The sequence below is a fragment of the Musca domestica genome, unplaced genomic scaffold (assembly GCF_030504385.1).
Source record: "Musca domestica strain aabys unplaced genomic scaffold, Musca_domestica.polishedcontigs.V.1.1 47, whole genome shotgun sequence".
NCBI classification, from domain to species: Eukaryota; Metazoa; Arthropoda; class Insecta; order Diptera; family Muscidae; genus Musca; species Musca domestica.
In genome coordinates, this window is record NW_026712338.1 from 455206 (window position 1) to 470316 (window position 15111).

General features: G+C 35.5%; 1 protein-coding gene across 1 annotated transcript; it reads right to left on the bottom strand.

Annotated features, from left to right (window-relative positions):
* Positions 1-9560: 9560 nt before the first annotated feature.
* On the bottom strand, positions 9561-12118 carry LOC131804689 (uncharacterized). Its single transcript, XM_059127746.1, has one exon. The coding sequence runs from the start codon at positions 11952-11954 to the stop codon at positions 10695-10697; it is 1260 nt and encodes a 419-aa protein (XP_058983729.1). The 5' UTR covers positions 11955-12118; the 3' UTR covers positions 9561-10694.
* Positions 12119-15111: the final 2993 nt, after the last annotated feature.

The window sequence follows — 15111 nt, forward strand, 5'->3', positions numbered from 1 at the left end:
TGGCCATTGTGCGCTGGAAATGAAACGAGGAACCTCATTTTGTAACCATTCTTGGGTAGCGCGTGATGAGTGCGATGGTGCTGAGTTCTGTTGGAATGGCTGAGATCGACCATCGGCTGTCATGGCCAACCGAAGGTGCACATTTTCAGCTGACCTCTCTGGCAAGTAAACACGATCACTTTCTTTGTTTACAAACTACTGGACAACGAATGTTTTCTCATCGATGAAAACCAAATGCGGAAGTTCACCACTTTCGGCCAAGAAAAGCAACTCTTTAGCTCTTTTGAGGCTATTTTCTTTCTGTTGCGGTGTAAGTTCTTGCGCTTTTTGGAATTTCAATGACTTTACCCCGAACTCATCTTTCAATATTTGCCGAAAGGAATATTGCTATATGTTCGAGTCGCTTCTTTACATTTCGAACCATTTTTGCTGATGTTGGTGTTTTCTTCCGTCCACTTCCTTCGCGTCGGGCTACTCTACCAGTATCACGGTAACGAGCGATGGTACGGGACATAAACGATTTTTTTTTTCACATTTAAATGATGGAGTGCTCTAACGATTGCCACTAGAGGTTTTCCAGCCAAATATAAGGAAATCACACTATCACGCTTGAATTCTATCACGAAAAGCTTTTTTTTTTTGAAAATTCTCACCAAAATACCTTTGTACGCTTGTAAACAATAGCAATAGTTAATAGCTTTCGGACGAGTGGCTTAGAAATGACAGCAGTCTGAAGTTGTTTACAGTTTTTTATCTCAGCCTGTACGTATAGCCTTTTAAACTGTTTCTTCTGCGACGGAACTTACTCAATTTATATTCATTTTAATTTAGAAACTTGTAATTGGACTTCCATTCTGTTACCCTGTTTAATTCTTCTCCACAGTACTGGACACCTAATAGATCCGAATTTTTTCAACCTATATATTTGGTTTTAAATTTATTACACACAAACATAAACAAATAATAATATATATAATAATACCTAATAAAAATAATTGAACAAAAAACATATATTGTTAGGGTGTTAATGTGCCTAAGTTTTAAAAACAAAACAAAAAAAACGAATCTAAAAATGAAAAAAGTTAATAAAAATACATTAATTGATAAATAGAAAATAAGTTATACACACAACATAAGCGAATGAATAAGAATAAGATAAAATATAACATCAACATAACTAAACATGAATTAGTGAACAAAAAAAAAAAAAAAAAAAACAAAATACAAACTGCAATTGTTTAGAGTCAAATTAATTGGAGACAGTAGCATTTTTCAATGAAAAAAATCTATCCTTACATACATACATATTTTACAAAACATAAACATTTTTACAACGAAAAGAATTGAATTCTTTGAAATCTGAAAAAGGAGATATTTCTTAGTTCTTATTAGGACTTATTTATGGCTTCAATTTATAATTTCGTAAAGAATTTGCAGGTTATTTCAGCTTCGTTGAAGTAATAATATAATGATATATGTACAGCCTTTCTGATATCTTCTATAGAGCAAAACTTCGCGTGGGAAATTGTGTTTCAGAATCTCCGTGTTTTTTGTCGAAACTGTTTTCGAAATATTGGCAAATCCTTTAAGAGATTTCCTGTTTTTTCCAAATACGATTGGAAACGTGGACCTGGGTAGTACCGTTATACTGGGAATATAGACAAAAAATATACCTATGTTGCAATTTGTCTGTAGATTAACCAACTGGGTTTACTAAATTCGAAACGTAAAAAAAGAAATCGATCAATAATGTAGCTAAAATCATCAAAATACCGAACATAGGGTGGTACCATTATATGGGGGATATACCAAAACGTGGACCTGCACAGACAATTTTCTGTCATAGGCTGTAGTATCCATTACAAACTTCAAATACCAAATTTGAAACAATTCCGGTGAATAATGTCGCTGAGATCATCAAAATACCGAATATCGGGAGGTACTATACGAAGACGTGGACCTGCACGGACATTTTTCTGTCATAGGCTGTAACATCCGTTACGAACTTCCAATACGAAATTTGACAAGGTAAATTACAGAAAATGCAGAGCTGGGAATGCTAATTTGAAATGGTGTTACCTTTATTTCATTGTATCATGCTTTTAGGCTTTCTTGCTACTTCTAATTAACTTATTATTCGGATTTTCGTCCAAACAACTTCTTCGAGCAACACCCATTGTAAAAAGGTAAATAATAAACCGACAATTTATAATTTGAAAAAAAATAATTTGCAACAACAAAATTATTTATTTTCCTTTTTTATATTCACTGCTTCGCAAAAGCGAAGCCTTCTCGGAGCTTATTCAAATTCTTTCCCAAAGTTCAATTAAAATCCCTTCTCTAGCTGGTGACCTACGTTAATGTTTAATCGTTTACTATTAATATTTCTTTAAAGGCATAATGTTCTTTCTTTTCTACATCCATGTTATATAGGGTGAGATAAAAAAATGCAACAAAGTCAAACGCCATAATTTTTATTTTTTTTTTTTTAATTTTATTGAATAAAAGCAAAAAAATGTCGAAATAGCATCAGATTTTAGAACGAGTTTAGATTTGTTCCAATTGGTCACCTTTGGCACGAATTATGGTTTTCAAACGGCCAATGAAACCGTCATTTTTTACTGCCAACCATGTTTTCCAAAATACTCTAGACACAATAGTCCAACGGATTGGTATCCGGAGATTTTGGTGGCCATTGTGCGCTGGAAATTAAGCGAGGAACCTTATTTTGTAACTATTCTTGGGTGGCGCGTGCTCAGTGCGATGGTGCTTAGTCCTGTTGGACTCCAACAGTTGAAGTGTCCAAGGTCTGCGGCCAAAATGTTTGCGTGCCCAAGGCTTTAATACACCCTCCAGAATTTTTTCGCGATAATTTTTGATATATACGAGCGGAGAGCGACCATTGGCTGTTATGTCGGCCCACACCATCACCATGGCCGGCGCTTGAGTTCTGGTGGCCAACCGAAGGTGCATATTTTAATCTGACCTCTTTGACATGTTAACATGATCATTTGTTTGTTTACAAACTGCTGGACAACGAATGTTTTTTTTATCGGAGAAACCCAAATTCGGCAGTTCACCACTTTCGGTCAAGCGAAGCAACTCTTTAGATCTTTTGAGTCTATTTTCTTTCTGTTGCGGTGTAAGTTCTTGCACTTTTTGCAATTTCAATGGCTTTATCCCGAACAATATAATCAGCTGTCACTGGAATAATTTTAACAACTGTCGGACGAGTATAAAAAGTTTAAAAGCAATCATTGCCACAAACACCTCTTTTATCTTAACCCCTTGGAAGAACCTGCAAATTTATATTTACTATTTATATATTATTATTTTAAAATTATAGATCATTTTCTGTCTCTACTGGTGTAAAATTAAAACAAATTCTGAGTTTTGCCTTGTTAAGGCGAAGATCAAATGTTTTTTATGATTTTAAGTGTTTGATTTCTCTTTCGAGACGAGCTTAATGATCTGAAATTTGCAGTGAAAATGAAAGCCAGATAGACACTATCACACACTCACCACTATGCGACGCGTTTCGCCGTTGGTTAAGCGGCTCATCAGGCATATTTGGTGTGGATGATGGCTTACAAGGGCCGTTCTCTGGAAAGTAGTATATATTTCGAACTTATTGCAAATTAGCATATGCGAATTATACACTAGAAACTCTCCAGGTTCGACTCAAGTTCTATTGGCAGATCTTTTTTCACAGCAAAGTTTTTTGTAAGCCATCATCCACACCAAATATGCCTGATGAGCCGCTTAACCAACGGCGAAACGCGTCGCATAGTGGTGAGTGTGTGATAGTGTCTATCTGGCTTTCATTTTCACTGCAAATTTCAGATCATTAAGCTCGTCTCGAAAGAGAAATCAAACACTTAAAAACAAATTCTTTTATTAATCATTTTATCACAAAAATATATTGTATTGCATAAACTGGTCGCTGGTGCAAAAATAATATAAAGATTTTTTTTTACTCGAATACGAAACATAAAATTGTAATATAATTTTTATAAAAAATTGGCTGTGAATACTTTATTTAAAAAGTAAAAAATATTAAGCGAAAAATAACACTGAAAACCTAAATAAATAAAAACAAAAATAAAACGCTAACAGGCATTACCTAAACAATTAGCAAAAAGTAACCTCAAAATAATTCGCAAAGATGAAAATTTCAAAATGCTAATATTTATAAGACAAACAATAATATTTAATAATTTATGATTTTAGTTTACATAAAAAGGCCCCATACAAAACATGCGCAATAGTTAAAAAAATACAAGCTTTAATATAATTTTATGTAAACAAAATAGAAATAACAGCAGAAATATATTTTTCAAGGCAAATAAATAAGAAACAGATGAAAAAGAAGAACAAGCTAAATACCTATAAAAAATATTCTCATATTTTTTTTATTGTGGAGCTCTAAAAATATGATTTTTTATAAACTCACAGTAACTCTTTACAACTGGTCATTGCAAAGATTGAATAAAAAAATAAATCACATATTTATGGCTCCACTATCATTTTTTTTTTCAATTTTTCACACCTGAAAAACTTTTTATAAAAGCAATTGGTTTCAAAATATACATCACTAAACTCCATTTCTATCAATCAAACGAAAATCATTTACTGGCTTCCTTTTCAATTTCTTTCTTTATATTCAATATATTCAAGTACTTTTCTTTAGTTATCTTAGTTTACTTGTATATTTTTTTAATTAATCGTTAAATACATTAAGCAACAACTAAACACACACACACACACAAAATGCTGTACAATGTGCAATAAAACTCATTTAAATTACAAAACAAAATAATGAAGAAAATTACGACTTATTGAAATCTCCATTAAATGCAGAGTTGCATTGTAAAGATTTTTCTCGAACAACAACTCTGTTTTTATTGGAGATTAAAAACCGAAAAAAACAACAATAATAAAAAATAAATAAAATCAAACAAAAAAACTTTTTATATTGCTACTTTCAATGTTAAACGTTTGATGAAGGTAAGTAGGAACAAGTAACAAGTAGATATGCCGTAAGTTCGGCCGGGCCTATCTTTGAATACCCTCCACCAGTTGGAACGATTTTGGCAATTTTCAAAAAATAAAATCCTTTAAAAATTCTTTTTAAATCTTAAAAATACCGAATTTAGCCGTTATATTGGGGTCTATACGACGACGTGGGCCTGCATAGGCAACTTTTGTCATAAACAATTACAATAGAAACAATTCCGGTGATTAATATCGCTAAAATCATCAACATACCGAATATGGCGAGGTACCGTTATAACGGGGGCTATACGAAGACTTGGACCTGCACAGACAATTTTCTGTCATAGGCTGTAGTATCCATTACTAACGTTAAATATCAAATTTGAAACATTTCCGATGAATAATGGGATTGTATTTATATCCTACACCACAAGGTGGTTAGGGTATTATCTCTTTGTGCATTTGTTTGTAACAGGCAAAAGGAAACGATATAGACCCATAGTTCCTTTTGATGATCTGCATAGAATCACTTTCTGAGTTGATTTATGCATGTCCGTCCGTCCGTCCGTCTGTTCATGTATTTTTGTGAACAAAATGCAGGTCGCATTTATTATCCGATTAAGATGAAATTTTGCACAAATCATTTGTTTGGCCCGTGGACGAAATTGGAGATAATCGGTCAAAATTTAGATATAGCTCCAATATATATCTTCGTCCGATTTGCCTTTTATTGTGCACCAAACGTGTAATATCAGCCCGAATAGTGGGAATTTTGCAAATACAACCAAATTAGACCTGAAAATAAGTATGCCAAATTTGATCGAAATCGGTTCAGATATAGCTATAGCTCCCATATATATTGTTCATCCGATTTGTTATTTTTGTCCTCCGCAGCCGTAATATGCACTCTGTAACAACAATATTTGGGGAAATATATCAAATGCAGCTCAGAAATACCTTTACTAAATTGTATCGAGATCGGTTCAGATTTGGATATAGCTCCCATATATAACTTCGTCCGATTTACCTTTTATTGAGCACCAAACGTCTAATATTTACCCAAATGGGATGGAATTTGGCACATACGACCGAATTTAGTCTAGAAGGTATTATGCCAAATTTGGTGAAGATCGGTTCAGATATAGCTATAGCTCCCATATATATTGTTCATCCGATTTGTTGTATTTGTTACCTACAGCCGTAATATGCACTCCGTAACAACGATATTCAGGGAAATATATCAAATACTGCTCAGAAATATCTTTGCCAAATTTTATCGAGATCGGTTCAGATTTGGATATAGTTCCCATATATATCTTTATCTGAATTCAAATTAATTTTGCACCAAATAGCGTGTATGATTGAATTCTCCCATAAAAACTTTTAATTATTAAGTGGAGCTCAACTAAATTAGCAAAGTGGTGTAGGGTATCATAAAATCGGCCCCGCCCGACTTTAGGACTTTCTTTACTGGTTTTTTATTAATCTTACAAAAACACCGATTGTTACATTTAATTTAGTTTAGGGTAAGGTAACCTCATTTCATTTTCTGTAATTTACCTTGGCAACTTTCAATGTATAAAAACAGTTCCCATCTCTGATTTTGTGTGTATACCATGGATTTATGAAGTTAGATTTTGACAATAAGATGTTCTCAAATGTATAAATTTAAAAAAAAAATTGTAAACACATGATTACATGACCTTCTTAGCTCAATCATGCATCTTCTATATTGTGAGATAAAAAAAACTGCAACAAAGTCAAACGACATAATTCTTACATTGTTTTTCTTTTTTTTTGATTTTATAGAATGAAAGCAAAAAATATCGGAAATAGTATCACTATCACCATGGCCGGCGCTTTTGTTCTGGTGGCCAACATTTACAGTTGGTCTCTTTGGCAAGTAAAGACGATCATTTTGTTTGTTTACAAACTACTGGACAACGAATGTTTTCTCATCGGAGAAAATCAAATTCGCCAGTTCACCACTTTCGGGTAAGCGAAGCAACTCTTTAGCTTCTTTGAGTCTACTTTCTTTCTGTTGCGGTGTAAGTTTTTGCACTTTTTAGAATTTCAATAGCTTTACCCCGAGCTCATTTCTTAATATTTGCTGAATGGAATATTGCGATATGTTCAGCTCACAAGCCATTTTTCGGCCACTGCGACGCGGGTGTCAATCAAGCCACTTCTTTACTTTTCGAACCATTTCTGCTCATAACCATTTCTAACGGTAACGAGACTACTAATGGTACGAGACACAAAAGATTTATTCACATTTAAATGCTGGAGTGCTCTAACGATAGCCACTTGTGGTTTTCCAGCCAAATATAAAGAAATCACACTATCACGCTTGAAATCCACCGCGAATAACTTTTTTTGCTGGAAAATTCTCACCAAAATGCATTTGAACACTTGTTAACAATATAATGAGCTTTCACTGGAACTTAATTTTAACAGCTGACGCACGAGTGGCTTAGAAATGACAACAGTCTAAAGTTGGTTGAAGTTTTTTCATCCCACCCTGTATATATATAAAAGAAAGTTGTGCTACGCTTATAACTCTAGAATCGCTGGCCTGCTTTTAACGATTCAGACAAATACGGAATTGTCTCTTGGCAGAATAGGATAAAATCGGAAAAAAAACGCGTAAAAATGTGAAATTAATTATATATAATTATATTGCATATATTTTTTTTTTTTCATTTTCACTTACTATTTTCGAATGTACATTTGTAGTGTTTTTTTTTTTTCTTTTCGAATTCAAATATAATGTGTAGTCTTTTTTGGGTAGTATTAATAAACAATGGACAAAAGTGTTATTTTTTAGATTTTATGTATTTATTGGGTAAGTGGAGGATAAGATATGAACCACATCAATTGATTGTTGAATTGACTCGATTTTTTGAGAACGGAAATTGCAGGTGGTTTACATTGAGGTGTATTACCGAATTATGTGGTGGCGAAACTGAATAGATGATGTCGAAATAATTTAACGCGGACCAAAGTTAAACGATAGTTAATATTTTAAAATCGCTAGAAAATCACGAAATTGTAAAAATTTTAAATCAGTGAGCAAATCGAGAACAATCTTTCAATGGAATCGCATTACTATTGGCAAACTTCGTAAGAACCTTTAAACATTTGCTGTAAAAAATGTGTTTTGAATTCTGAATGAAAGATGAAGAAATGAAGGTGCACAATACGATATTAAATGGTTATCTTGCTTGACTACAATTGACATCTAGCTTTCCAACCCCAGGACCAACATCGTGTTTCAGCTGGATGATGCGAACACATTCAAACAAACGTGAACTCCAAATGCAAAATTCATGGGTACTGCAATCAGTCACATACCGAATATACAAAATGGTAGAGGGGGAATTCTAAGTGGATAGTATTCGGTTAGTAGATAAAATCCCAAAAGGGTTTTGGGTTTTCAGGCCAAACTTTTTAGGGTCCATTGTATAGCCTTCTCCAAAGGCTAAAGGATCTCAAATATTTTGCTTTATGTTTCGCAAAATTTACGAGATGATTTAAATTTGATACAGTCCAAATATGGGTCATGTCGGTCTACGATTTGTTATAACCCCCATAAATTGAATGCCCCGATTTCAAGTTTATTCCTATGTATAAAAGAAAGTTGCGTTAGTTACTACGTTTATAACTCAAGAACGGCTGATCTGATTTTGACGATTCAGACCAATCCAATTCAAAATAAAGTCCAAATCCAATCGCGTAAAATGTAAAATTTTTAATTTTTCCTGCAATGAACAAAACTATTATTTGTAGATTTATATATATAAAATAAAGTTATGTTAATTACTACCCTTAAAACTCGAGAACTGATTTTGACAATTCACACCATTTTACAATATAAACCAATAAAGAAAGTCCTAAAGTCGGGCGGGGCCGATTTTATGATACCCTACACCACTTTGCTAATTTAGTTGAGCTCCACATAACAATTAAAAGTGTTTATGGGAGAATTCAATCATACACCCTATGATTATAATAATAATATAATAATTGTACACGTTTATTCTGTTTGGCAGTCAACTCACAACTCTTATTGTGTAGCAATGTGGTTATCGATTACTTGTTATCTTGCTACAGCTCGGGCAACCTGACGGTTGTGACCGCCCCGGTCACACGGGGTAAACTTAAAATAGACTAGAATACTTAAATAAATGGACTAGATACTTATTCTACTTAACCTAAACTATGTACAATCTACTACTACTATATACATTGCGGGTTAGAGCAACCCTGAGTCCCGTTATCCGGATCGTTCATCTTCCATAAGCGCATGTTACATGCTTCTATCACTCCCTCATAAGGTATCTGGGTGATTTGACAATTCTCTATGTCACCAACGACATACCTGTCGTTCGGTAACACCTTACGCACAGTGTATGGCCCTTTAAATTTCGGAATTAATTTCTTATTAACCCCCGCGGTGGTGTCCACATTTTTGATTACTACAAAGTCACCTTCCTTAAACGAACTCACAGTAAGACCTTTCTCTTCAAATCTCCGCTCATTATATTCTTGCGACCTCGCAATGGCAGCCGCCGCTTTATCTCTGATTTCTTGGATACCCCCCCCCGGGTCCAAAAAGTTCTCCTCAAGGTATTCTGACAGTTTGTCCACTATCTCTCCTCTCTGGTTAACCCCAAACAAAACTCTACTAGGGGTGTCACCAATAGACCTATTTACAGTGTTGTTAAATGCAAACTCTATTTTGCTAAGTTGTTTCACCCAATCGGCGTGTTGTACAGGTTCGCTGAGTTTTGCTAGCATTCCTACCAAAGTCCTATTTACCCGCTCAACCTGTCCATTCGCCTGGGGTGAATGCACTGCCACTTTCACATGATTTATATTTTTCTCTTCTAAAAAGTCGGCAAACTCCTTTGATGTGAAACAACTCCCTCTGTCCGTTACGCATCTAACCGGTCTGCTGTAGTAGTCAAAATATTTGAGAAGCGCTGCATTTACTTCCTTGGTGCTCGTTGTTAAAACCGGATAAAGTCGAACAAATTTTGTGAAAGCATCGATTATGACTAAAATGTGCTTTCTTTTCGACTGCAATGATGGTAATGGGCCCAAATGATCCAAATGAATTGTGTGAAAGGGTCTGGGTTCTTTTGGGATGCTATGTAGTGCCCTCGCATTTGGTTTGTGAGGGGCTGAATACATGATACACTTAAGACAATTCTTTTTCTGTTCCTCTACTTTTTGTTTCATTTCTGGGAACCAATAGTGATCTTTTAATTTCAGATAGCATTTGTCAACCCCTAAATGACCTAACTTTTCATGCATTTCCCGTATCACTTCCATTTCCATGCTTTTAGGTACGAAGAACCGCAAAGAATCATTAATTTTTCTATATATAACCCCGTTTACCATATCATATCCGTTCACGGTTCCATTTTCAAGTTTCGACTTTAGCTCACTTATTTCCTTATCCCTAGCTTGGGCCGCACATAATTGGAAGTCTATATCCTCTATTTCGATTGTCGCTACTACTTTGTTACTATTCTCTGGTTCGATTCTAGACAGTGCATCGACGTGGGCCATTTTTTCCCCTGGCCTATGCATAATGGTGTAATTATAATTCTCTAGTTCAAGGGCCCATCGTGCAATGCGGCTGTTGATATTTCGTTTCCCCAATGTCATAGCTAGAGAGTTACAGTCCGTCATTATTTTGAATTACTGGGACTCAGAGCTACTCTCACCTGTATGTTCCAATCTACTTCCTCCTCGTCTGGGATTGCCGCTACCGTCCGTAGTGGGCAATTGATCTTCATGTGCCCCTTTTTTCCGCAAGTGAAACACGCTATTGGCCGCTGTCCCTCTGTGCAAGTTGTTGAATAATGCCCATACTTCGAGCATCGGAAGCACTTGACTGTTGGCGGTGCCTGCTTCACCACATCACTTTTCGGCTGATATTGTTTTCGGTCCGCCACCATTTTCTCGTATTTTGGTATCAGCTCTTTAAATTCGGCTACCGTGACCACCTTGAAGAATATGGAAGCTGCCACTGATTTGTCTAGCATACCATCCACTATGTACTCCACTATTTCTTTCTGCGAGAGTGGAGTGTCTTCCGCTAGTTGTTGCATTTCTAGGACATACCGGTGTAGGCTTTCTTTTTGTCTGTCCCATTTTCTAGCGTCCAACTTTCTTAGAGCTTCCTTCGCCCCAACTACTCTGCCAAACTCATTCAATAATTCTTTTTTCAGGCCTTCCCAGGAATTTGACTTTGTGCTGCGTAAAAACAGGGCCGCGCTACCTTTTAACATACGCCGTGCATAAATGAATTGTTCTGTTTTAGAGCACTTCATTACGTTGGTTATGTTGTCAAATTCCTGTATCCACTTTGTTATTATTAATTGATTGTCCCCTGAAAATTTTGGCAACGCACCTTCCACATCAGAAAATGTGGCAACACTTTTTCTTGTTTCCAACTGTTCTTCCAGCTCGCTAATTTCTTTCTTTAGTTTCAAGATTTTTATTTGCCTCTCTAATTCTTGCATTATCTTGTCTTGTTCGCTAGCATGCTCTGGATTGCTCGCTATTTCGTTTCGTTTACTTGCATGCCCTTCTTTGTCTGTTACCACCCCAACTGCTTGTCCGTTTGCATGCCCTTGTTTGCTTGCCATTTCTTTTGTTGTTGTTGGTGTTTGTAACAGAACATCTGCTTGTTGTCGAGTCGTTGGCGCAATTGCGTTGTCTAGCTGTTGCTGTGTCTCTACATTTTCTGCTTGCCCTTGTGGTGGTGGGCCGCTAGCTGCTACGCTTACTTGTGGTGGTATTGGTGTCGGCGATGACGATGCACTCGATGAGACGCTTGCCCCTACCACTTCTCTCAACAATTCGCGTAGCTGGGCAATTGTTGCCGTTGGTGGAAAGTTGACTCCTGCCAGCCCCAGCTGGGCCACTAAATCTTCACGCACCATTTCCCTTTAATATTTTCAGTTTAATGTTCTAATCTTATTAGAAGATTTCACTGTTTGTTAATTTCACACTGGTTGGCGTCGTTTTCTTTCTTTTTTTTTTTTTTTTCTCTCTCGCGTGTGTTCGGCCACACCTGATCTGTACACGTTTATTCTGTTTGGCAGTCAACTCACAACTCTTATTGTGTAGCAATGTGGTTATCGATTACTTGTTATCTTGCTACATAATTGAAAATTCAAAGGACTAAATATGCCGAAGCATTTGTAACTTTTAAATTCGGACATGTATTGCCCATTTGGTGCAAAATTAATTTGAAATCAGATAAAGATATACATGAGAACTATATCCAAATCTAAACCGATCTGGATAAAATTTGGCAAAGAAATTTCTGAGCTGTATTTGATATATTTCCCTGAATATCATTGTTACGGAGTGCATATTACAGCTGTGGGTAACAAATATAACAAATCGGATGAACAATAGATATGGGAGCTATAACTACATCTGAACCGATCTTCACCAAATTTGGCATACTAGCTTCTAGACTCAATTCGGTCGTACGTGCCAAATTCCATCCCATTTGGGCAAATATTAGACGTTTGGTGCACAATAAAAGGTAAATCGGACGAAGTTATATATGGGAGCTATATCTAAATTTTTACCGATTATCTCCAATTTCAATAGGGTTCGTCCTTGGGCCAAACAAATATTGTTTGGAAAATTTCATCTCAATTGGATAATAAATGCGACCTGCATTTTGTTCACAAGAATACATGGACAGACGGACGGACGGACAGACGCACTGACATGCATAAATCAACTTAGAAAGTGATTCTATTCTGACCATCAAAAGGAACTATGGGTCTATCTCGTTTCCTTTTGCCTGTTACAAACAAATGCACAAAGACATAATACCCTGACCACCTTGTGGTGTAGGGTATAAAAATGTGAATAATTTTTTAACTCTTTGCCAAATGTTTATATCGCATTTCAATTTGACTTTCCATTTTGAATTGAACATTTTTAATATTTTATGTTTTGTGTTTGAATACATATTAAACAAGTTAAAAAGCAGTAAGTTCGGCCGGTCCGATCTTTGAATACCCTCCACCATTTGGAACGAATTTGGAAATTTTCAAAAAATAAAATCTTTAAAAAATTTTGTTAAACTTTTAAAAATACCGAATATTATATTGGGGTCTATACGACGTGGACCTACATAGGCGTTGTTTGTCATAAGTCATTACCATATTCAAATTCGAAACTCGAAGTAAATGGTGAATAATGTAGCTAAAATCATCAAAATATCGTATATAGGGAGGTACCGTTATATCGGAGCTATGCGAAGACCTGGACCAACATAGACAATATTCTGTCACAGGCTATAGCATTACCGACGTCAAATACGACATCTCAAACAATTTTGGTGGGTATTGTACCTAAACTCGTCAAAATACCGAATATAGGGAGGACCTATTCGAAGGCCTGAACCTGCATAGACAATTTTCTGTCACAGACTGTAGTTCCCATTACGAACTCTAAATACTTAATTTGAAACAATTCCGGAAATAATGACGCTAAAATCATAAAAATACCGAATTTTGGAAGGTACCGTTATGGGGGACAATTTTCTGTCATAGGCTATAGTATCAGTTCCGAACTTCAAATACCAAATTTGAAACAATTCCGGTGAATAATGTCGCTAAAATCATCGAAATACCGAATATCGGGAGGTACCGTTATATGGGGGCTATATGAAAACGTGGACCTACATAGCCCATTTACTGCCTACTGGAAAAATAAACAAGTGTGCAAAATTTTAGCCTTCTATCTCAATTCGTTCGAAAGATAGCGTGATTACAACAGACAGACAGACGGACATGGCTACATCGACTTAGAATTTTACGCTGATCCAGAATATATATACTTTGTTGGGTCTGACATGAGTATTTCGAGGAGTTACAAACGGAATGACAAAGTTAATATACCCTCCATAGTATGGTGGAGGATATAAAAAGCGAAGAAAATCTAATTATTGCCCAATAGAATGAAACTTGCGACTTCGAGCAGAAATTGACCAACACATCTATGTGGAGCTTATTTCAAAGCGTGGGCCTTTTATTTTCGTATAGCAGATCCAGATCCAATAGAAACCCAAAAAGGTTAAATTACAGCCCATTCTATCGGAAATCGATATTGGGATCAGTGATGTTCCGGATATCAAGATTTACCCTCTGTGAGGCAATAAAAATGTTGGTTTATATCCTCTAAGAACCTGGAACGCTAAAATACTAATTTAACTTAAAATTGCTACTCAGAGCAACATAATACTTAAAATCTGAAGATACCGTTATACTGAGGTTGTGCCTAAAAGAGAACCATTGCACCGAATTAGTCTGGCAAGTTTTTAAATATTTTGTTTGAAAAAAAAAATTGTCTTTTGGGACCGCCGAAATAGTCGGCTACATCGGTGAGCCAATGTTACACAATTATTGAGGAAACAGATTTCTAAAATCCAAAGATTTGAGCTTATTCGGTCGGAGGTGGCAGAAATATGCAAAATGACGAGTGTCAGATAGTAGAATTATTTGAGAGCTAAACCTAAACTTTAGATTAATGTATACGTCTGTGCAAAATTTCAAACATCAATCTTAAAGTATGTCATAATCTCTTGAAGGTAGGCAGATGACTTAGATAAATGTAGAATTTCACTCTCGGGACTACCAAAGAATATTTTGAGGTATTACAACCCATTCGGTGAACATAACCTTCAAACCACAGAAATTATCTACTTACAAAATACTTTATAGAATATAGAATAAAGAAGAATCTCATATATCACGCATGGTGAGACTCTTTAAGGTTCAAAAGACTACATCAATTCAATAGACTGGAGCACGTTAGTTTTTGAACAGAAATAGCCTACGAACAATTTTCTTCAATGGGAAGATTGTATTTGGTTTTTACTTTTTGTCATTATTGACTTAGCATCAGTTTTATTATTGGAAGCTTTGAGTCGAAGTGATGTATGTATGTATCCTATTTGACCTTTTGAAGTTTTTCCCTCTTTTCGGAAATAGATAAATAGACCTTTTCTGCTCTTAGTTTTCAAATACAATCACATTTACTGTTCTTAAAAAAATCTCCCACAAAAGTATT

Bases quoted from the DNA above. Each gene is read 5' to 3' on its own strand.
- LOC131804689 (XM_059127746.1), bottom strand. From the start codon at position 11,954: ATGGTGCGTGAAGATTTAGTGGCCCAGCTGGGGCTGGCAGGAGTCAAC.